Source organism: Anser brachyrhynchus, assembly GCF_964034855.1.
Source record: "Anser brachyrhynchus genome assembly, chromosome: 2".
NCBI lineage: Eukaryota > Metazoa > Chordata > Aves > Anseriformes > Anatidae > Anser > Anser brachyrhynchus.
Window position 1 is genome coordinate 92,051,519 of NC_137695.1, and position 24,149 is coordinate 92,075,667.

Here is a 24,149-nt window from a genome sequence, read left to right on the forward strand (position 1 = left end):
TGACTGGGGTATTTCATCAATTTAGCCTCATCTGGAAGGTCTGAGCATTGCTCCTTTCTCTGTAGTTCTGATACTAAGGATAAAATTACAAACAATTCATCTGCATCTGACTTCAGGCAACAAGTCGCAGAGGTTTTTAATACTGGCAACGAAGTCAAAGTACATACCTGAGTGTCCTATCTGCGATCTTTAATGCAGACTGGTATGCAAAGGGTATGCAACAGTTCAGCTTGAAGTTATGAATTTGATGCAGAAATTTCTGGGTGAGGTTCCTTGTCATGTCTTGTAAAAAGCCGCAGTGGCTGATCCATTAATGTCTCCGCTGGGGTGAGGTCAGGCTGATGCATGTTTAACTATTCACTTTGGTTTGGGTAAAGCTGGTTGAAATTTCTCACGTGGAGAATGATTTTTATTTTATTTTTTTTTAGACTCCGCCTCACAGAATTAAGTCCATTCTGATTCTAAGAAAACAAAACTTGATTGGATTCACTGAAGTTCAAGTCAGGGAAAACCAAGCGCATAGTTTTTGATCAGCTTCAATTTTGACCTGCCTAACCATTCTTTTATATGTCTATTTGTCCAGGGAAATGAGTTCTTTCACTTGAGGACACAAACTGTCCATAATCGCTCAGGTGACTTGCCCATTTTCTACTTCTAAATGCCAACACAGACATCTCTTACTACAGCTGTTGCTAGAACTTCAACTCTGTGATGCTTATAAACTATCTACTTAGAAACTATCCATAGCCTTGAATTTAAAGACCTGGAGTCAGTCAGCAGTTTTTGTAAGAACTGCTGTTAGGTACAGTGTCCAAGAGAGCTTTGTGGGCCACAGCCTTCTCTATCAATTGAAATTCCTAAATAAAATTCCTAATAAAATCCAGTTTGTGGGTCTTGAAGTCTCAAGCAGTCAATAAACAGATGTACAACAAATTCCATTTCTCTGAGAACACTATCTTATAATACTACCCCTCCAGAACCCTAGTTTTCCTCACAAAAAATGAAAGCTTTTTCTTTAAAAAAAAGTTTTCTTGAGTTATGATTCAAAAGGGTCCTAAGTCAGTGTCACTGGCAGAAAAAGTCAGTGTGTAAAGTACATTTTGTTGGATAAACTAGAACAAACTCCCTGTATACACACTTACATGCTGCCCTGACATTCACTGGAAGTCTAATATGGAGAGATACTGAGATGCTAGCTTCAGATTGAAAATGTGTACAGATTAAGGAAACATCTGTACACTGGGTACCTTGCTCATACTGTCATATTCTGACAGCATGTTCAGAGAGACAAAGTTCTCTGAAAAAAATATGGTTCAAATTCTCATTGCACTGTGCACTTCAGCAGGGTGTTAACTTTGATACCAAGAGATGATAATTCAGCTGTTAATACAGACAATTTCACTCTGCAGGTGAGAAAAGAAAGGGAAAAATCCAAGAATGCCCCAAATATTTTGCATGACTTTCCTCCCTTGAAGATATATGGGAGTTAAATGTAAGAAATATAATCTCTTCAGTAAGAAAAAAATGTAAGACAAAGGCACACCACACTGAAAGGCAGCCAAACTCAAAGCCTAGTGTATGTACATCAATCAGATGCATGAGCCATGGCAGGGAAATCTCATTCTGACAATTCGTACGAGCAAAGCTTACTCTGCACTGTGTGCCTGCGATTTTACTTCTCCTCGTACAACTTGATATAATTTAATATTTTCCACCCTTCTTTTCTGGTGTGCATCATCAAGCTGTGAGATAACATTTAATTTTATGTTACACGTTGAGCAGCTCCTAATGTAATTAGTCTTAATGTAACAGCATAATTTGGTTTTGGATGGAAAGATTTACAAAGAAAATTAGAATAAATGAATGCACAAAACACCAGCTGGTGCTTATACCTACTCCCACATAAGAAGAATATTTCTATTTGCAATCCTATGAAAGACGAGATAATTTGGATAACAAGGATCAACAAAGGGTGATGCAGCAGTTGGTCTAAACGGAAAGAAATCCGCAGACAAATCCCGAACCATGTGGGATGTAAAGCATGCCAGAGCTGGCAACAATCCAGAAGCATGTTACGAGGGAAAATAAACATTGCAGTCCATAAATGTACCACATGGAGCACAGCAGCAAGTGCTTGTCACAGCAGTGACAAGAACTGCAGTAATTCATCAGGCAATTTGAGGGCTTCAGTTGAAGAGGGCTCTTTCCTGACAACAACCAGGCACCTACCTCAGAAATACAGGAACTTGCATTTACCCATATGATCAGGATTTTGCATGAGAGGCTGTACAATCTCTATCCTTGGAGGTTTTCAAAATCCAGAAATACAAAACCATGGCTGATCTGATCTATTATCAGTCACTGTCCTGCTTTGAGCAGGAGCCTAGATTAGATGACCTCCAGACATCCTCTCCAATCACCAGTTCCATAATTCTGTGATAACTAAAATTTCTCAGAAACAATGTAAATTATCGTTATTCAATTTTTCAAAAGCTAACCTCAAAAGAGTACATCTTTAACTATCTGGACAGTCGTGTGTGTAACAGTAAACAGCTGCTCACAGAGTGAAGACTACCATTTAGCAGATGATGAAGAAGGTGTTGTTTACAAATACCAGTGCTTGAAGACCTTCAGCCAGACCACCAGGATCAGATACGTAACATACCTAAACTTTCCTAAGCTCCAAGTGACCACGAAGAAAAAAGTACATTATCCGCAAAACCTCTCCAGATAATTCGTATCTTACACATCTGACTTCAGTTGCTTACCAAACTTTGCTCAATTTTAAGCATTTTTGCTAACATTTCCACTGTCTGACCTGTCTCAAGATGAAAGTTTGGCTTGGCAAACAGGCTGTGCGGGATGATAACCTCTATTTGGTCATATGTCAAAGTATGAGCAATTCCTAACATTTGGACAAATTTAGTCTAATTCTTCCCACACTGAAATTCCTGAAACAAGTGCAGCAGAGTTATACCAGGAATTATATTCAGCTATATTTGAAAAAGAGAACAAAATAAGAAGTATTTAGACCTTTACGTTAAATGTAGCCAAACTCTGTGTATATGAACCTGTGTGCACATGTACATATATACACACACTATAGACATACCTAGGTGGTCATAGCCAGAAAGAAAATAGATACCTAAAAGAGTTTTCAGGAGAGGTTCGTTTATAGATACTGGGGAAGTTGTACAGATGGTGCTTCTGTCTGGCAAAGCATTGAGCAAGGAGAGGAATAATGAAAGGAATTCTCTTGACGGGGTTCTGTGGTTAGCCGTATACTTATCACATTTAACAGATGAAGCAGCCTGGCAATTAAGTGGGATACTTCTGGAGAGAAAGTTCAGGAAGTTATCTTGCTAGCAGTCCATCCCTTTACTAAGAAGTGGGTGAGGCTTATAAAGAGGTGAAGAGGTGACTATGTGATCCACATTCACTTGATGTGCTGCAGGCAAGAAACCTCTGCATTGATGCCCATAAGATGGGACAGGCCTCTGATGAAGAGGAGAGTGTGCCCAGAGATGATAATCAACTGGGTGACTACAGTTTTCATTTTCATATTTCCTACAATATTTTATACTTCCTTCACTATAACAAATGTTCTGGCAGACAGCCTGAACCCAGATCTCTCAAGGCTAAAATAATTAAATAAAAAATCCCAATTGGAGGCAGGTGATGAGAGCCTTTACCGAGAATATGCATAAGAACACACAGTAATCTCTGACCTGAATTACATTAGATATCTAATCAGGGAATTCTCCCTGAGCGCCTCTCCCGTGAGACTTCCATCTGGACACCGAGTTAGATGTCTGGGCGCAAGGAAGTTTCCAAGAGATGAGGCAATACCTCCATTACTTGCTCAAAATCTCTTCTGGCCCAACCAACACCAAGACAGATCCTCCTCTGAACACTAAAGAAGAGTATGTTCTGTTCAAAAGGCTTTTCTAGCTCTCGTGAAAGACAAATTCTTCTTGTTGGTACATAAAAGGGACTGACATGATCACTGCTTCCCTTTGCCATGGGAGTGGCAGATTGGGCCCCTTCCCAAAGTAGTGATGCTCTCTCAACGAGTTTTTTGAAAAGCTGAACTACTGAGAGCACACAAAATTCATCACCTACAGAGACTCTGAGCTACCATAGCTCCTTCTCAACCATCCTGATGGAGTTTTACTACTTCCTGTAGTAAAACTACAGATGGAGTAGATGTTGCCAAAGAACTTGGGGTGGGGGTGTTATTTTGCAATCTCTCATCAAATCTGCTCCAGCTTTGACTGAGTAAAATGAGATTGTGCCTAACACTCTAAGTACAAGACATCCCAAAAGAAGTACTATAAAAATCACTGCAAAATGCTAATTCCAAACTAGAGCAGTATTCTCATAAGCACGTTTTTGCTACACGCCTTAACAAAGCATTCCTCACTATGTGAAGTGCTAACTGCAAACTAGATATATTTCTTCTTAATTTGATATAGGCAATATAAAAAAATAAACAAACACTCACAAATGCATAAATAACCCATTTTCCAAGGTATTTTTTCTTCCATAATCCAACATCATGCTCTGCTTGCCCAAATTGCTTATGCCCCATGCTCTGCCTCTGTACGTCTTAATTGGGTGTTGATGAAAACATGTGCTTTTATGTCTGTTGCAACAGACCTGTAATAAGGACACCTCTAACTCTTCTTGGCAGGCTTTCTGTGTCTTACCAAGATAACTTGGGGCTCTCCTCCTTAACCCGCTTTTGAAATTCCCTTCCCACTGTTGCTCTCATTTGACTTTGTTTGGCTGAGATCTGTGTCATGTGCAGCCCGGACGGATCCAGCTGAAGTAACAGCATAATTTCCCTTACTGCCACTGTCCAGACCTGCTGCTTTGCTAGGGGTTATCAGCAAAAGAGCAGAGTCAGCAAGGGGGATGCATGACTATGTCTCAATTCATAGTGCGCTCTATCAGCCTTAACTGCAGAGTAAGGAAAGCATCAGCTAGGACACTGCAGCACTTGCTGGGTTGACTCGGTCACTAGCTTTTCCCTCACCGAAGGTGAGAACCAGCACCTGAAACAGTTTGGGAGGAAAAAAAAAAAACAAAAAACAAACGAAAAAAAACATAACATCCTGTCCAGAGGAAGGAGAGTGATACAGATGGGCTGCACTGCTCTCCAGAAGCCAGGAGGAGAGGGGACTGTACTCTCCCTGTGGCCCATCATCCTCCTGCAGCTTAATCTGATGTATACAAGTTAAGTATTAACAGGGAGGTCAGGAGACAAACATTGCACTTCCATCCTGTGAACCTAATAACAGAGCAAATTTCATAAGCCTTGTCCTCTGAAAGCAGAATAACTAGTACAATTTCAGCATCAGCAGTTGTTTTTTTTTCCCCATATGTAATGACTTAGGTATATAAGGATCTGCAGTTTGTCAACAGACGCAGAACACAGGTGAATTAACCAGCAGATGCATGACGACTTTGCATAAGCACAACATTTCACACCTTTCTGAGGCCTTGCCCAATAAAATGACCAGAGCCCAGCTTGTAGCAAAAATGGCTATACCACACATACATATGAGTAACTGCTAGCTGAACCAGAACTAATTCTACAAAGAGCTATAGCAATTGTTAGACAAATTGAGTTTGCCATGGCAGATGCTAAAATAATTGCTCAGGGGGATTGCAGGCCATATCTAAGCAGCTAAATCATTAGAAGTGTAATCTTCAGACAGGCAATGGGTGAGCAGACACGGTGGTAGCAAAGAGAGCACAGTTTTTTAATCAAACAAGCACGACTGCCCTTCTTCCTCACCTTCTATTTCCCTATTTGCATGAAGAATTCAAGCTTCAGTTAATGATCAAAACTGCATGTTTGCTTACTAGCTAGCCTGGACAAATTTTGCAAGGTCTTGGGTCTGGAGAAAACAGAGCATTTAGCTAGTGTATTGTACAGTCATCAGAAATGAAATAGAGGAAGTCACTGGCCCTGCTATAAATCCCTTGCCAAAAGAGAAGAATATTGTTAAATAGCCGCGGCAGTTACTGCTTTCGACTGGCAACACGTTTCCTCAAACACTCGCACAGGTGTTGTCTACTGGCACAGACATCCACCGAAATGTCTGCATGGGTACTTGCAGGAATAAAAATAATTATATTCCATGGGCAGGGCTGCTTTACAAAGCATATTTGTCTATTTCTCGACTGAAGTAGAGAAAAACTCCCAGGTGACTTGTCTGACCAGTATTAACTAACCCTTGACTCTACTCACATGCAACTCCTAGCAGAGCAAAGGCACATTTGTGTCTATCCAGGGCCTCAAAATAGAGGTTACATATAGGATGTTTGTAGCAAACATGCTGTCTGCAGCCATGCGTATGTCCCTGCAGAATGGGGAGCCACTTGAAGGAGAAAGAGAATTAGTTAGACACTACATTTACTTTGCATTATTATCCAAGATTTGAATGCAGGCTGTTAAAATGGGCCTGTTCCTGAGCATTGATTACTTGTATATTTGCACCTCCAGAACACGGGCACAAAGCAATAAAATAATACAATTTCATTTGGCACGACTGACTGTAGAGGAAACAATGCTTGACATAAACTAGATAAAAATAAATATTAGACACGACTACACCAGACTGCTGCATACTGAGACCTCCAGAGTGTTTTTTATGAGTTCGTAAGCTTGGTTGCATGCAATAGGAAAGAGTAAAATGAGCTTTGCAGCCAGGTTGCCAACCTTACTCATGCTGAATAGTACTTCACCTCATACAGCACACAACTGGTTTACAACTCAGCAGCTATCAATCTATTGCCAAATATGAAATGGAAATGTTTTTCTACACATTATACAGAAGGTCAGCAAAGGTCAGTAAGGAAAACAAGCCTTTAGCCATCTTCCAAATCTCACAGGGGTTTGCAAACCAGGTCCTCCCAAACTGCTTCTGGAAGTGACAGTAATTCAACAAAGGGTGTAATGGCAAAGACAATGCATGACACACATTTTTATTAAACAAAGAAAGAGGTCGCTATATAACATACATGAAGAATTTTCTCACTGTCCCATAGAAAGTTTTGTACAGATCTAAAAATGGCAAGGGCACAGGAGGAGAATTGGAGATTTTAAATATCAAGTAGACTTTTCAGCCCCTTGGACTAACAAACGGGAAATTCAGTGCATGCCAGGCTAGAAGTTATAGCTCTGCAAGATGTCCTGCGATGAGAGATGTGGGGAACCACGACCTACAGATCGATTGCAGGCAACCCAGGGACTGCCACATGAAGCAATAACATCCTCTCTCATGTCCTCCTGCCTCAGCACCACCAACCATCCTCACCACTCCCCTCTCTGTAGCTGTTTTCCCTACACAAAGAAAGCAGCTCTGCTAGTCCCAATTGTTCATAAAGGAATTTTTGAATGAAAAGTTTTTGGAAGAGTTGCTGATTTATTACCTTCTAGGAGGGGTACACAATTGAAAAAAAAAAAAAAAAAAAAAAAAAGCTTGGCACATTTTCACAATTATAACTTTCTTTTTGAGTTCAAAATCACTTAATTTGTCAAACTTAATTAACTACCCTTCTCATCCAGCCTTTTCTATAAGATGCTTAAATGTCTTCTTTTAGTTGTAAGAGTCACAACTAAAAAGTTATAACTTAAAAAAATGAGATGACTACTGCTCTGTTATATATACTATATACACATAAACATATATAGAGTGCACTAGCATCATTAGCTGATTAACAGAGATATTGCCATGCTTTAAATCCATTGGTGTTGTTTTTTTTTTTCTTTCCAAGCCCTTCTTTCAGATTGATATTTCTGACACTAAAGATGTCCAAAGCAATGGCACTACCATACATTTAGAGGCAGGTAATTTCCAAATACCTATGCTGTAACCTCCATTCTAATCACTTGCTGAAAGACACCATACTGTGCTATTTAAATATTATTTAAATAGAATTAATAAGCCCCTTCCATCCAAAAAAAAGGAAGACTGATATCCGCTACCAACAGAATACAAGTACAATCCAAAATAGTCACCCCTGCCTGGTATGAGATACAAATGAGACACTTTGCTAAAGGCTGTATATCAAATGCCTTTTTCCTATGTAGAACACTTGCAGAAGTAAAGAAGAAAAACAAACACAAGGATATTCCATTTTGGAAATCTAACACTTTCCTGATCCAAAAGTTATGAAAATAGGTTTATTTTCCAAGCTTTTCTAAGTTTACCACTAGACCTGATTTTTTTTAATTTTATTTTTACCTTGCTCTTATCAGTTGTTTAAGCATATACACTCATTCTGATTTTTAGAGTTGAGCTTTTATTAATTCTTCAACTATAGCTGCTACATGTAAGATAAGTCCCCTTCTGACAGACACCTTCTCCTCAGGTCATTGCTTGGTGAACTTCTGAACTTTACACCACAGTTTGGGGATGAATAAATGGACTTTTAACACGTGTCTGAGATAATGTTTGGAAAATGGCTCACTATATCATGTATTTATTTGATGTTTTCCCTACGGACAAGTAGCAACAGACCTTACATTAGGGTCCTGCAGGCTGGAGGTCTTACTGGGATTTACAAAAGAGGTCTCTTCTTTCACAGCCTGTTAAAAGAAGGAGCCAAAGTTTAGTACAACATCCATATGCTTAGGATTATACATATGTTTATTTTAAAATATTCCTGTAAATACCCCATGAAACTACAATGTCCAAATGCCCACTCCGCCCAGATTTTAAAAGCACGGATTATTATTATTTTTTATCATCTCCCACTGCTGAGATTCGCTGTGATAAGCTACAATGTACAATATATAGAGAGCAACGGTGACAGGAAGAGTTTGGGCCAGGATAAAGTAGGAGCAGCAAAGGAATACTGTTATTGTGTTTCCCCCAGAAGGCATCTGAGTAGAAATAAGAAAAAGCAACCTGGGCAAACATGCTGATATTTGAGTTTTTCTTTTAATTGGAGTAAAACAAATATTTATGTAGTCTAATCAAAATCATGCCAACTCTCACAGCTTTTCATTCAGTCTTTGAAAAATTTATTGAAAAAAATGGGATCCCCTACATATAATCACACTGCACATGCAGTTCACAGAAAATCTCACCCACTACTACTCCCTGCTAAATTACAGAGTCCCATCTCTCCCATACCATTTGTCTATAGAGTAGAAAATACTAGTATTGCAGAATGACTTACATGAAAATTACTTGATTACCAAGGAAACACCCAATTCAGGCAGGTGTTGTTAGATTACACTCTTCAACTGAGATGCAGGGTTCCACAATCCACGTGTAAATGCCTGTGTCAGGGCAACACTGCACCCCTCTACAGAAAATACTGGCTGAAGACACAAGAGCTCTCCAAATCAGTAATGGACTTGGCAGGCTCTGACATTTCCATTCTGCTAAATGGATAGATGGAGCTGATAGAGGCCCACAACAGAGTCATTCTCCAGCTTTCAACATCTGAACCAAAATAATTTGAGGACATTGGTTGAGATCAAATTGCATTAAATGTGTCAGTTTCATCCTATTCAAAAAGGATGAGACAGGTTCCTTCAAATCAAATCAAAGGACTTTAGAGGCATGTAAAAAATTGTAAATTTGAGAAGACTTTCCATTCAACACAAATTGATACATTCTATTTTAGGGTACTCACAAGAAAAAGAAAGGAAATCAAGGCCTGAGTTTCTTCTTTACATTACTGATGAACTACAAAATACCAAGAGGATGCTCAGTGCTTGGGGAAGTCACCCAAGTTGTGATAGTCTGAGGTTCATTTCCTCCTTGTGCCGGGGTGCACAAACCCCCATTGCCACTTCACAGGTCGTTATTTACCAGAGCTTCAGCTATGGTGGGAACAGGCAGTGCAAGCTGGTACACACAATTAACTGTATGGGCAATTAAACTGGGGCCACAGGGAGCCTGGCAGAGAGTGAGTTCACTCCTGGGACACCTACAGCCAGGACAAGTACCTGAGGTGATGGGCTGGGGAGTATTTTGACTTAAGCCCCTCTGAACCCTCCTTGTTAGAGTTTTTGAACCTTGTATATTAATACTGAAATTGTCATCAATATCGTCAGCAGGTCTGTCTCCAGAAAGGAGAACAGGACCCATAATAGGTACTGGGGAAGCTCTACCCCAGCATAATACTTTTACATATTTGTATTTAATCTCCCTCGTCCAGAAGACTCCGAAATCCTGGGAGAACGATTTAAACATTAAGGAGTCAGATAAAGGGGGGCCACAATTACACCATTTTCACCATTGTAAGTCAGCCACCAAATGTTTACTCAGTGAAGTGCTCAGTGAATTAGCATCATGTCATGAATAATTTCAGGACCTGGAGTGTGAGTTTTTAATTTTAAGAAATTTGTAATTGTAAGAAATTTAGCTCAGTTCTGGAAAATCTTTTTTTTTTTTTTTTTGTTTCCTACTGGCCACCTAGTAGCTCTGTCTAGACTAATATTTAGTCACAATCTAGTGCTCTCTTGAAAAGAAAGAAAATGTTTTTTTTTTTTTTTTTAAGAAATTGAGAGAAAGCATTGAAAATCACTCTTTGTTGGCATAGATGAGCACTTAAGTAATTTTTCTTTGTTCTGGAGAAATTACAATGCTTTTTATAAAGCTGTTGGGTTTCTGAAAGCTGTAAACATGAATCCAGCTGTCAGAAACTTAATACACAGTGTCTTCTCTCACACCGATGTCTTAGCAACATTTTATTGTTAAGCCTGACAAGCTAGCTGCTTATTATGCATCAAACTGGCTATCTTTTAAAACCCTAATTTTTACTTTATTCCAATTTTCACCAAATTAATTGAGCTGTATTTTAAGATGCACTTGAACACAACAACAGAAAAGCGAACGTGGGGATGGAAGATGCAATGCAGAGGCTGCAACCAAGAACGGAATGATTAAAATTCCACCTACTTAAACACCATGAGATCTCATTAGCCAGTTGAGAGGGCTTCATTGTATTATTCCCTAATAACTGGCCCTTGGTTTCTTTTCAGTTCTGTGACTACATTATCGCTCTCTTTTGACTTGTCTGCATTAGAAGGTTAAGCCTGCTTCTCAAGAAGTGGTATACTCCTCAATGGCATGGCCAGCATCCCGAGTAACTTCCCTTTGTATTAATTTTCTCCATTATTACTTATGTTTTAGAGAACAGAAGAGACTGGAGTATCTACAAATAAGTACTACAAGACCAGTGAGTAAGTAATCTCACTATAAACTGGAGGCTGTCCTCCTCATTCAGCAAATAACACTCAGTGACCATGCAAAGACATCCTCCACCTTACTAAAAAGATGTGATCCATAACGTAAAACAAGAGTTACGCTTGCACACAACACGCACACTCTCACAATAACGTGCCTAGATGCTTTGAGCTCATGTGCTAGGGACAGGATTTGGATTTCCACAGCAGTGTGCCCTCCACCCATGAAACCAGCTAGTTAAGCCAAGGCAAGCAGGGAATAGCTGGTGGGTCTCCATCACCCACAGAAAGTCCAGCACTGAGGTGCATAAAAGGACAGAGGCAGTGCCATGGAGCTGCTCAGACTTCCCTGGCTAAGGCAGATTCTCCCTCATCCAGAGGCTGCTGCTCTGAGAGGAAGAGGTCTCAGGGCATGTGGGGCATGGCAGACCTGCAAATATCATTTACACGGAATCAGATTAATTTGATAATTACCCAAAGAGAAACAAGCTGGCTCTTCTGGCTACCAGATTGCAAGGCAAACGAAATTAAGTGTTGAGCCATGCAATCCATCCACAAAATATCATTCTCCTTTTCTCCTCTCTTATCTGCACTAAGCCCAGAGAAAAAAAAAAAGTTCAAATTTAATATGCCATAAACTTTCTCAGTAGTGCTAGAAACAAAGCATTACTTTCTCAATCTAGAGACAAGAAACATGCACAGACAGAAACATCCTTGTATGGGCTCTCTTCATAGGTGACTGCTAAGAAACATTAGTTTCAACAAAAGATGAAAAGAGGATAAGAACATTTGAGTAACACCAAATTGTGCTCACAGCTGTCTAAGCAATCTACGTACAGGCTGCCAGGCTGGCCCTTTTCAACTGACTGCTGAGCACTCAGCAGCTCTGATGCTGTCCCAGCAGTTGGATCCCTTGGAGCCTTAGAGAGGGGAAGGGACACTCCAGGGACACCACTTTGGACGCTGCTGAGCTTTCCAGCAGGAGTGGGAATGCTTTTGTCCCACAGGAACAATTGTATGTCTGAATTCATAAGCCCCAGTGGCTGGATTTGCCTAGTGAAGAGCAGCTCCCTCTATTTTTTTGGGAGGGAAGAGCTAGCCCCAGGAAGATGGGCAACAGGACCTCGAAATAGGGTGTGGTTGCACTGGGTGTATGCCGAGTAGGACAATGTAGGAAAGACCAAATTTTGGCTGCAGCCTTCCGGGTGCTTCTGCACAGACAATCAATTCTGGCTGGGACTTTGGGCTGATGAGCCTCCAAGAAGGCACTGCACAACATGGGTTCCAGTCTTCAGAGTTCAACCAAGCGTCCTGGGGAGCTAGCGCAGTGTGTGTCCCTCCTCCACCACAAGGGGAATCGCTGCAGCTCTCATCTAATCCACAACAGGATTAAACTGAATCAACAAAAAAGACCTAATGAAGAAACAGATCACTGCAGCCAAGGGTGAGGGTCAGGTTCTTGTCCAAGAAAGAAAGAGGCTGAAAGGCTCTTATGAAAAAGATGAGGTCTCTTAGCAATTACACAAAGTTCTCAGCTACAGAAAAGAGGGAGGAATGACACAGCTTTCACATTTGGAGATCTTCAGAGGTAAAGAAGCAATGGTCTCAGTGCAGCGGTCTGGAAACATTTCACCTTGTTGGCCCTTTCTAGTTGTGTGATGGTGCTAAGCAGGTCTGATGCCTAACAGGTTTTTCAGCTCTTTATCAACATTTTTGTCATTTGTCAACCACGCTGATTGTTGGCTGATCTCATTAGATAATACGGGCTAAGCAACACATCACTGGGGAAAACATCCTGCCAAGGTAAACCTACCTTGGTGATTTAATATGTCAAACGAATCATTTCAGGCAGAAAAACATAATGTTTAGGTCTCTTGGGAATGGACCGCTGTTTTTTTTCCCCCTGAACAGCACCTAGCACCACACATCTCCCAGGCTATGGCAGGGCTCCAGCACATCACCACAATTAACAGCACTCGTCTGATCACGTACTGGCACTTACAGACGTGCCAGCGAGAAGACGTAAACCACATATCAACGTGTTGTCACAGTCTTGTGACACCGCTGCCGCATTTGCCTCCAGCATCCTGGGGAATAAATTAAAGTTTTCCCTCTTTCCGACATCCTGTTTATTTAAATCCTCCCTGCCCTCCTCAACAAAGCTGAGGCATCCTTTCCTCAGCTCCTTCCCTGTCTTTGAGGTATCATGGCTGACACACTTACAGTGAGCTTCCGTGTAGCGTATATTGATCATCCTGGCCCACAAGCATTCAAAAACTTGCATTTTTAAACCTCTGACATCTTTTCTTTTCTGTAGCCTCGCTTTTAAAGCTGAACAAACCTGTTTCCCTTCAGTGACTGAAGGCAGGGAATGTGAAGCCGAGCCATTTTTAAATTCCATTGTTATGAACAATTATAAGCAACGTGATTTGCACTGGCTGTTGTTCGAGCCGAGAGTCCCAGCGCGATTGCTTCTCTTTACTTAGCCTGAAATCTGCCGGAGCGTTTATTGCTCATCCACGTGGGTGACTAACAGCAAGGGCTTCGGCAAAGCACCGCGTACATCAGGAGCTGCACAAGCTTCCCCCACAGCGTGAACACCTCAGCTGTGACCTGCTGCGAGTACATAATTCCGGTCCTGATCTCCACACGAAGACTGACAAATTGTGGGGCTGCTTTGTGCTGTGAATAAGGATGAGCGGAGGGAGGGAGGAAGGGGAGGGAAGCAAACAAGATCTAATTCATGATGGAAAGAGGTTAAAACGTTGGAAAAGCTGATGGTTTCGATGTACTTAAGTCAACATCTAGTGAAAGCTGAGAACTCCTCTGGGAATCCAGAAGAATTTGTTTAAGTCCTATTATAAGAAAGATCGCCTAAGATTATAAATCCTCAAGTGTCTGCCCCTTACCTACTCTATTTTCATTCATGACCTGCTTAGGGTTTGAATCCAGATCCCCTTACGTGAATAAAGCTCCAAAGACTCAGCTTATATAAAGACAGTGAATTTTTTCTAGGAGCACAGGGCAAACACACCCAGACTTTCACGTTGACAAGGCCTTACACTTAAATCTTTCCTTAAAGGGCAAAGCACAAAGAAAACAGAAAAGAATCATCAAAAATGTAGCCAAGGAAGACTAGCACTGTGAGTCACCTCACTTAAGCACCCTTTCTGCCATAAATAATGCATAGGTCCCAGTCTCATTTACATTTGTAGCCAAGGCTTGCATCTACGTGGAGCGTACAGGCTGCAGGATAACACCTGTACCCACACACATCCTGAGACATTTTCTGTATGAGGCAACCTGAGACAGCACAAGCAACCTGCACTTCTTCACGTATTTGCAAAACCTAAGGCAAAACTACGTTATCATCAGTCTGTACCTGCTTCTAGGACAGGGAGGAAAAAGGGAGATGGCTATCGATGCTGACCGAAAAATTTACATGTGTATAAGCTTATGAAGAAAGGTAGTGTGTGAAAGGGGCCAGTGGAGTGACCATCCCTTTGTTCAGTGTAAATGTCCCTTTCTTGACTGTGAATCAAGGCAGGGGAATCAATTGCTGAAGAACCCAAACCTGGCTGAACCCAAGGATAGCCCACCTTGGCCAAGAGTTTCCCTTGGGGCTGATAAAGCAGGAGCGGAGAGGTAGGGCATTGACCGGTAGTGCTGTGTGTGAGAACGAGAGGAGAAAATCCCAGAGAAAAGGCAGAGCAAATAACCTGAGCAAGAGCTGGGAGGGAAGCCTAGAGCCCAGCTCCTGCGGTCAGTACTGCTCTGAGCAGTAAGCAAGGAACCTCTTGTTGTGGGGAGGGGAGTAGGACACCCTTTGTAAATAACTCCACATATCCAAACTACCTTTTCCCACCAGTTTTCTCTTAGCAAGCAACCCACAGTGCTCAGTGACGAACAGCTCAGTAGGGAAAGGGGTAATGTCACCTCTGTTTTTGTCTTCCACAACTGCACTGCAAAAATGTGTCTTAAAAATGAGCTTGGCCTTCCTTGTCTGAAGAGAAGGATGCAAGCCATGCAAAAATCAGCTGCAGCAGAAATCTGTGTGAAACAGGAGCTCAAGTCCTTCACGATGATAACCTTACTTACACCAACACAAGGATTTTGGAAAGCCTGGGTAACAGGTGGAGAATACAAACACCACTTGCAGAAGACGAACCACTAAAACACAACACACATTTCCCACCAAAAGAAAAAGCCCTGCTGAGATAGTTGTACATTTGTTCAAGAGACTGTTTAATTCCAAGAATAATTAGGATTTGCCCACAGCCCAAGTGGGTATAAATAGCAACTAAAACCTGCTGGTGTCTTTTGCCCATCAGTTGGACCATGAACTGTTTGGCAAAAGGGACTCTTTGTGATACTAACAAGTCATCTGATCAACCACAGCATATCAGCACTGACTCATGCAAGCTGCAAAGGGGTTTTAAATGCCAGGGAGAGCTGGTCTTTTGTATTCTGGCAGCTCCTCATCGCTGCTTTATACCACTCGCTCTCAAATGAAGTCTGGAATAAATGAAGAAAAAAAAAAGTATGAAAAAAAAAAGTAAAAATGTCAGGCACTTTGCAGTGTTTAGTGCTCCCCTGGAGCTTAATTATGTGGGAACTGTGATATGCAGTCTGTCAGCTGGAAGGTGGCAGACCCCCATGGCACAATTTGAAGGGTGTGTTGCGAAATGCTGCTGGTTTGCTCCAGACCTACAGATACCTACAGCATGGCATGCCCCGTGCGAACGGCAGATTCCCACAGTCACGTGCGGGTTCCTCAAGTTTCTCACCTGTGGTGTCTGCAGCAGTGTGCTCCTGGATTCGGTTCCAAGCATCCCCATGCACGCTGTAGTTTGATTCTCCAGCTAGCAGAACGGCACATAAATATTTCCATCTTCACCAAATAAACAAACTCACTCCTGTTAGTTTCCTGCTGCTCCATAACTCTAAACCACATGCAGGGCTCAGTGATTGGCACCATAAGCTTACAAATTTTCAGTCTCTAAGTCAGCACTATTGCCATGGGAGATGGTACATTGCCCCCTAGGAATGTGATAAACAGCTCTTCACCATAATTCTGAAATGAGGCAGTGCAAAGACCATCTTGCAGTATGTATTTTCAAATGTATTGCATAATTTTCCCTGATTTTATATTTGAGATCATGAGTATTGGAATCATTCATTTCTAAGGCTCTCTCTTGTGTTGGTGCCTAGTTGCCAAAAAGAAAGAAAACTACATAAAATTTCCTGCCTCTGTTTTTATTTTCCACTCACAAACATTTACTCCATTCTCAGTATTAACAAGGAACATTTTCTTCTACTACATGCAGGAGATGCCTTTATAATCTTGTCACATCCTGATGTTAGTAGCATATGGTATTGAAAATATTCCCACTGCTTAGAAGAGGGAGCTGATACAAATATTTCAAGCAACAGTTTGGTAATTCTGGGTCTGATCCCACAGTGCACCAATATTTTTTTTCACACTTTTACACCTAAATATATAATGAAGATGCCTTCATGAAACTTCATAAAGGATGGGTTAGACCACAGACTTTTGGGGATTTTCAAAAAATATATTAGTAGATATTCTATCCAGCCATTAAGAAAACATTTTATCTCAAACATTGTGTGCATAAGACAGAGTCTGGTTCTTTCTTCTTCCTTTTACAAGGTAGAGGGGAGCAAATCCTCAGCTTCTTGTGGTACCATGAAATAAAGATCTATGCTCTACATGAGGAAAATTGGCCTGTCGTGCATTACAGCAACTGAAATACAGACTGTCCTTTGTAGAACCTAGATATACTTCTTGCCCTGGCTGCCCTGTATGTTGAAATATGACAATACAGAAGACAAGGATGAGAAATTGAAGGGGCATGCTTTTAAGAATAAGGCCAGAAGGCAGGACTTCTCAAGGATTTACTGGAGTCAAAAGACAGTGCTGGGCAGAGGGCAGCAGGGTCAGTCCTCCAGAAGTACTGGGCAGCAAGAGGTATCAGATATGGTCAAAGAGGGGCATGATCACAGCTCTGAAGGAATACATGGAGTTCAATGACTCTCTGCTATGGAGAAACTATTTCTTATCTGCTCCTTCAAAAGGATGCTCTAAGTGTCTCTGGGCAGTGTAATGCCATCCCCGCTCTCTTTTCCCTGAAGATGACTGAATTGCCACTGGGAAATGGTTTAGCTACTGGTATCCAGTTAGATTTTCATGGAGGGGGGAACAGAGGAGACAACTGGGTGATTTTATGGCATGCTGGTGAGGTGGTTTACCGGGACCTCCATGTAGCCCCCTCTATCCTCCTGCTTTCTACGTGATAGATGGTAGGTTTCTTCTCCCTCCTTCACAGTCTATCCTTTTGTCTATCCTTCCCAGCACTTGTCTAGCTACAGCTTCTTACTGTAACAGCTCACCACTGCCTCATCTCTGCCTACTTATTTTTGCAATGCAGCTGGGAAGGGTAATCGCACTCACATGTGACAGGAGGAGTGTGAACTCATCTCAGGAGCACAGGCAATTTTGTGGCTAAGCAGGGAGCTGAATGAGGATTTCCAAGACCAAGGTGACATCCTAACTTACTGGCTACCACTTTAAACCATGCTTCTTTAGCACTGAAAGCTAGAGGGATTTCAAGCTGAACTGCATGCCATTATATTTACACAATATGTGCCATCTTGTAGCAGTCATCCTTCCCCTCCTTCCTCCTGAAATCAGAAGGTTTTTCTCAAAGGGGCAAGCATACAGACATGTACTTAATCCAACCTGACTGCTAAAGCCTTGCGCAAAACAACACATGTGAGAATGAAAAAAGGGATGCTCAGCTTGCTCCGAAACTTATTTACAACATAGCAGCAGCTGAAGAACACAGTTACGGCATGAAGAAAAAGCAACCCAGGATGTTCTCTTGGAAAACCTCAGGGTAAAAATTAAGGCAGGGCAGGTGAAATGAGAGATGCATATGCTTAGCACATTTCCTTCTTGCCTCGGTAATGCTGTACTCTGAATGCAGCGGCATGCACTGCTTCCAGTCTTTAACTATCTAGTCTAACGTGATCATTAAGCATATTCTGTGGAAAATACAAACGTGAGAAATATACCATGACATCCTATAGATAAAGGACCTACAGGAAAAACAGAGGGCAAATCCAAGGGCAATCAGACAAGAAACAGGCTGCATAAAACACAGCTGATATAGCACAGAACTCAGAAAGAGGTGATAGAACTGCTTTAAGAAAACAAAAAAAAAATAAAAAAAGAAGAAAAGGAAAAAAACCCAACCTCCTTCCCCTACATGCTACCAGATTTATGGTTTCTGTTCTTGAAATCTAGGGCAGTCAGAACAACCAAATTTTGATACTTCCTTAGGTCTATCTAGACCAGATGTAATCTAGTTCTTAGATGAAAAATCTGCCAGGGAAGGGAATAACAAATGCACAAATATGATTGTTAACAAAATCCTTCGCAGGGCAAGTTGACCTGCTATGTTATTGTGAAAGGAAACAAAGCAATGGCAACACCAACATAATCTGTATTCAAAGAGAATAGTATGCACAAGGATACCACAGGAACTTGGGATAAGCCATATCAATCTTTCTGTCTCTACTTTTGTTCCTAAAGCATTTTGTTTGGCTTTACTTTTGGCACAAATAGCATTATCTTCTGTCTGCTAATTACACTTGCAAAGAATCATGGATTTTAGGTTTCACTTAGATGTAACTCTGACTGGGAAATCATATTGTTACAGTCTTGCTATCTAGCAGGAGTTTTCAGTTGCACGACAATATTGCAAAACTCGTTGTGGTGTTTTTAAAATCTGATGTATCTAAACACTGACCAAGCAGTGAAAATAGCAGTGAAAATTTAGTAAAAGGCACACAGACAAGTAAGAAAGCAATAGACTTGCTAACATTTCACATTAGGCATCTGAAGTTAATACCCTAAAAAAAAAAGCCTCATTTGGATGCATAGATATTATCTTTATAACATTCTTAACCATAGTTTCCATGAGTGGTGTGCAGCCTCAGAAAACTCCAGAGGTTACTGCTTCTCAGCTGCAAAGTAAGCAACAGCTAGAGTGACAGAATCAAATCGTGGAGATTTCCTGGGGCTTTCTCTCCTATTTTCACAGTCTCTCTCAGCTGTATTAATCACAACAGTTAGGACAAATTTCCTATTTCCATCATATGGATCATGGTGACATACCTCAACGAAGTGTAGAGCAGCTAGAGAAAGCTAGGTCAATGTGGTCACCCTGATAAAATAAGGTGTTTCTTCTGGAACAGTGTTTTGGAAAACTGCTGTAAACTATGCCAAAATTAGGAAGTGGAAACATCAAACACAGATTACCTGGGTGCCTACTCTAAAAGCAGCTTCTACTTGAGCTTTAAGGATGTTGCACTTCATATGATCAGGTACAGCGGAAGGTGACACAGGGGCATGAAGAGTCTTTTCAGGTACCTTTTTCTCTTCACCCTGTATTTTATGTAAAAGACAAGCACAGTGAAATATATTAGATGGATATGTTAACAAGATGGCCAAAGGTCAGACTTCTACGTGTAATAACTTGATTCACCAATACCGGATAAAAGTTAGATGTTAATACCCTGATAAATACATTGCACAATAAAAATTCTCAAAACATTTAATGACTTGATATTTTTATCAAGACACAAAAAAAAAAAAAGCCATCAGAGAGGTCTGAGCAACAGAAGCAAGAAACTGGTGCACAGTGCTAAGAAATACGGAAAAAGCTCAGCCAGGCTCTGGAGTGGTTGCCAAACCTGTGATCATGCCGAGGAAGCAAAGCACTGTCTTCAAAACATCCCAGGCAGGTAGAAGTGGGAAAGTTTCACAGCACTAAATTATGGTGAACATCGCTTTCTTACACCCCTCTAAGAATGTAGAGGGGCTTTGCAAATTTAACCAGAGGGATTTGATCTCCGCTTAATTGCAAGCCATGCAAAATCTCCTTTATCAAAACCAGAAAAACCCAGGAAGTTTAAACATTGCTGCTGCTGCTGCTGCTTCCGCTTGATGTCAACCCCTTGCCTACTCAGTGATCTGGATCAGAAATCTAAAGCCTCGGGACAGCTAGCTTAGTGACCTGTTCAAACATGACCTAAAGGTTTTGTGCCTTGAACAAACAATATCCAGCAGAAATGCCAGCATGAATAAACTTTCCATGCAGAAAAGAAAAAAAAAAAAAGAGAAAAGAAAAGGACAATGTAATACTAATGCATTAACAAACAGGGCATGGATGAGACCAGGCTTGTAAATGCAAACTTTTAACCTATCAAACTGTTGTTTCCCATGTATTTTTAGAGAAGAATTGAACAATGGCATAACAGTCATTGCTAACTTTCTTCTTCCTTCTGGAAATGAGACCTGACTTACAACCGAATGACGGCTTAGGTTATGCATTCATCTTCCTCTTGCATCTCCGCAAAGAGTGAGTGGTTGTATACGCCTGGACAGAATAGACATATAAAGCTGTCATTCAGATCTCACTGTGCTTCCTGCTAACCTGTCCAGCTGGAACAGGTACAAGGCATCAGTAAACCAGGTTCAGAGTACCCTTGAGGTTAACCTCTAGCAAAGTAGTTCAAGACAGAACTGGCACATTTTTACCTATTAATTTGCCATATGATTAGCCCTTAAACTTCAAAACCTGTCTTCTTCATCCTTCCTTCTGCACTCCCCTATGGCTATCCACTGGCTGAGGGTAACTAAAATCTTTCTGACCCTTCTCTCAGGTCTGGGAACAATCACAGACAAAAAGGGGGACACTTTCTGCAAGTTGAGAAAATCACAACTGGAATTATATTGCCTGAGACTATTCTGCAAACGCTACAAGGGGAAGAGACATCTCTGCAGAACTCTGTTGAGACTGCAAGATATTTCTTCCATGTTCGCAAAGTTGGTCCAGCAGGCTCCTGCATCCAAAATGTCATAGCTGCCAGGTATGATTTTGAACAACTTTCTGCTAAACAATTGACCATCCTGAGATTTTTTTTCCTCTTTATTCTTTTTTTCTGTAATAATTCTTATATGTTTATTTGCCAAGCCACATTTACTATTTTTAATGGAAGATATTTTTGGACATTTCATTCTCTCCACAGTCTTCCTAAGGGAAAAAGAAAATACTTAAAATGAAAAGTGACAGCTTCTGGCTGGAGCAACTTATGGAACTGTAGCCATCTATTTAGTCTTGAATACAACTACAGTTCTGGCAAGCATCTGAAAAAGAAAAAAAAAAAGACGTATTCGTCAGGTGTTTTTTTGGGGGCTACTGATGAAGCTAGGAAGTGGAGATAACCAAAAGGAAAAAAAATGAACTGTAAAGAAAGCACAACCTTTCCTCAAGGAACAGCCTTTTAGCCACAGTGCATTCCTCTACTCTTTAAAAGAGCTGTCATTATTGTCAGCTTTTAATAGCTTTGATTTCTAACAGCAGAAAGAATAATGCACTAAGCAATGACATTTCCAAAGGCAATGCAAAATCCCACCTTTGTTTTAACATTGGATACTAATTAAACAGCATTTCAGCCAAGCAAGATTAAGCAACTGTATTTCACTAGCTAAATCAAGACAACAGATGCTTGTTTAGGACACTAACTTGTTTCATAACTTTAAAAGTTCGCAAGTTCTGTCCACCTGTCCATATGAATATTTTTCAGTCCTTATGTTCTTCTCCTGCCCGATTTCCCCACACTGACCAAGAGAAAGACAAAAGCCCTCAGGGCTGCCCTGAAGCTGGGAATCCCCCAAAGGTCCAAACCTCCTGCTGTTCTCAAGATCACATCAGACTATTTCACGTAGTTGAGTCTGTCACCACGTGGGGTCTGATGCATGAGTCTCACACTGAGATTCTCATAACCGGAGAGGTTCAAATGCTTGGTGGAAAATGGAAAGGAATGGAAAACCTTGCTGGAAAATGGAAAGACGCTGCCACCACAGGAGGTTACAGACTTTTAAGAAACCACTTCTGGGCACTCGGTTCTGCATCAGCCCTTGTTTGGGTCAGCCTACAAGGGTTTCAACCTTCAAGCAAGCAAAACTTGCTTTGCTTGCACCCTGCCAGGAGCAGCCGCAGCTCTGGTGACTGATCACACGTGAAGAGCAGACACTGCTGCAGTCAGCTGCTTGGCCTTGTCCTGCTCCCCGGATGCTGAGCCAGCAGCCCAAGGCCCCCGCCTCTCCTTGCCCCTCAAGGAAATGTGACTTCATGCAAATGCCACATGGGGCTTGGGACTGCTCGACCTGACCCAGATCTCCTCTAGCTTCTGAACTTACCTGAAAAGGCAAACGCTTCTTTGTGTAACAGAGTTTCTGCCACAGTGCAGCACACCTGAATTATCACTGAATTCAGCTCTCACGCAGCTGATTAGCTCGGACTATTAAACATACATTTGCAATGACACCAAAGATCCATACTTAAGGTGAACTCCAATCACAGAATAAAGTAGTATCTCATTACTTCAGCATTTCTAAGCACCTATAGAAGTTCCTATTGTTCCTTAATGTTGCTAATCTATACATATAACCCTGTTCCTCTCCTAACTCAACTCCTGAAGTGTAATTGTCATCGAGAAGGAACAAAAAAATTAATAATTACACAAAACCACACAGTACCTTCTACAGTTCATTTTGCTAGTTCATAAGAATATCAAAGATCTAAAACCTGACTACATTATGGAGTCTCTATACACTACTGCTGCAAGAATGAGAGCTGTAATGTACTTTATTTTGCCATGGAATAAAGAAATCTCATGTTTCCAGAATTCTTATTGCCTGCAATGATGAGTGAAGCATATAGACAGCAGCTGGGTATTCAGATGTTGTACCAGGTTGGCAGGTATTAAAGTTTTATTTTCATTTATAAAGTAAGATCACTCAGTGAGGAAGTCATTAGAAGACTAAACACAGCATAATGTTAATGAAACTTCCAATTTTATCATTTTTTTTATTACATATTTCTGAAAAATCTGAGATGCTGGTTTCAAGTGACTATCTGAGAGTCAAACTTACATTTGAAATAAATAATCTTCTTGCTTAAAATTGCAATCTAAAGTCATCCTAAAAGGTTTAGAATATAGAAAAAAAAAGTCCATATCAAGTTAAGATACCTGACAACACTCCAATTTTCCAACTCCAGTTCCGCTGGTGCTATAAAATAGCAATGTGTCATATCACTTTCACCACTAAAGCAGAACTTTACTTTTTCCAGAGAGGGAAAACACTGGAGAATTGCATTTAAATGGGTTTGACAGAAGTAGGATGAATAAGCTCGTATATACATATGTACATAGAAGACTAGATGCCTTTTTTTCTTTTTTTATAATTGAGGTCTTAAATTTGCTTTACTCTTCCCAAATATTTACTTTAAATTCAATTACATTCACTGATACTAGAAATGAAGGCAGATTTGTACAGTGTTAGATAATGATGACACTAGCTTTGGTTTGCAATGCTAACTGAATATTAAGTGTGCATACAGAATACTAAAATAGTTGCATGAAACACAGCAATACCATTCTTGTACTGAACATTTCCATTCCCTCTGTTCTGAAAGGTTCATGCTTTGCTCCACATCAAAATTTTTACCAAGAGCAAGAATCATGATCTTTTGTCTCTGCCAATTTATCAATGCTCACTTCTTAGCCAAACAGTGGATTTAATGTGTATTAAACCCACTGGTTGGAGACTTGTGAAGAATCAATGAATCACCTACACCTTTTAACATGCACGAAAATCTAATCATGAAAATCACCTCCTTCTCACTAGGTGATTTATATAAAAATTTCCATGTGATAACTAACAATTATGAACAAACATCATTGTGGTAAGACCTGTATGATTATGTGTTATTTTTATTTGAGATAAAGTCTGCAAGCAGAAGCTGCATTTTTTTATTAGAACCATATATTTGGAAAA

The 24,149-nt window shown here is 40.8% G+C and overlaps 1 protein-coding gene across 5 annotated transcripts in view; it reads right to left on the minus strand.

Moving 5' to 3' along the window:
• Nucleotides 1-24,149, minus strand: part of EPB41L4B (erythrocyte membrane protein band 4.1 like 4B) — a gene marked incomplete at its 5' end in the record, with an annotated part of 174,932 nt that overhangs the window by 39,469 nt on the left and 111,314 nt on the right. For 4 of the 5 annotated variants that reach the window (XM_080577989.1, XM_080577990.1, XM_080577991.1 and 1 more), the window contains 3 exons: nucleotides 8,535-8,602; nucleotides 16,006-16,080; nucleotides 19,563-19,688. In XM_080577989.1, the coding sequence (XP_080434115.1) occupies nucleotides 8,535-8,602; nucleotides 16,006-16,080; nucleotides 19,563-19,688 (269 nt within the window). The remainder of the gene's footprint in view (nucleotides 1-8,534; nucleotides 8,603-16,005; nucleotides 16,081-19,562; nucleotides 19,689-24,149) is intronic. The other variant, XM_080577993.1, reaches the window with a different exon arrangement.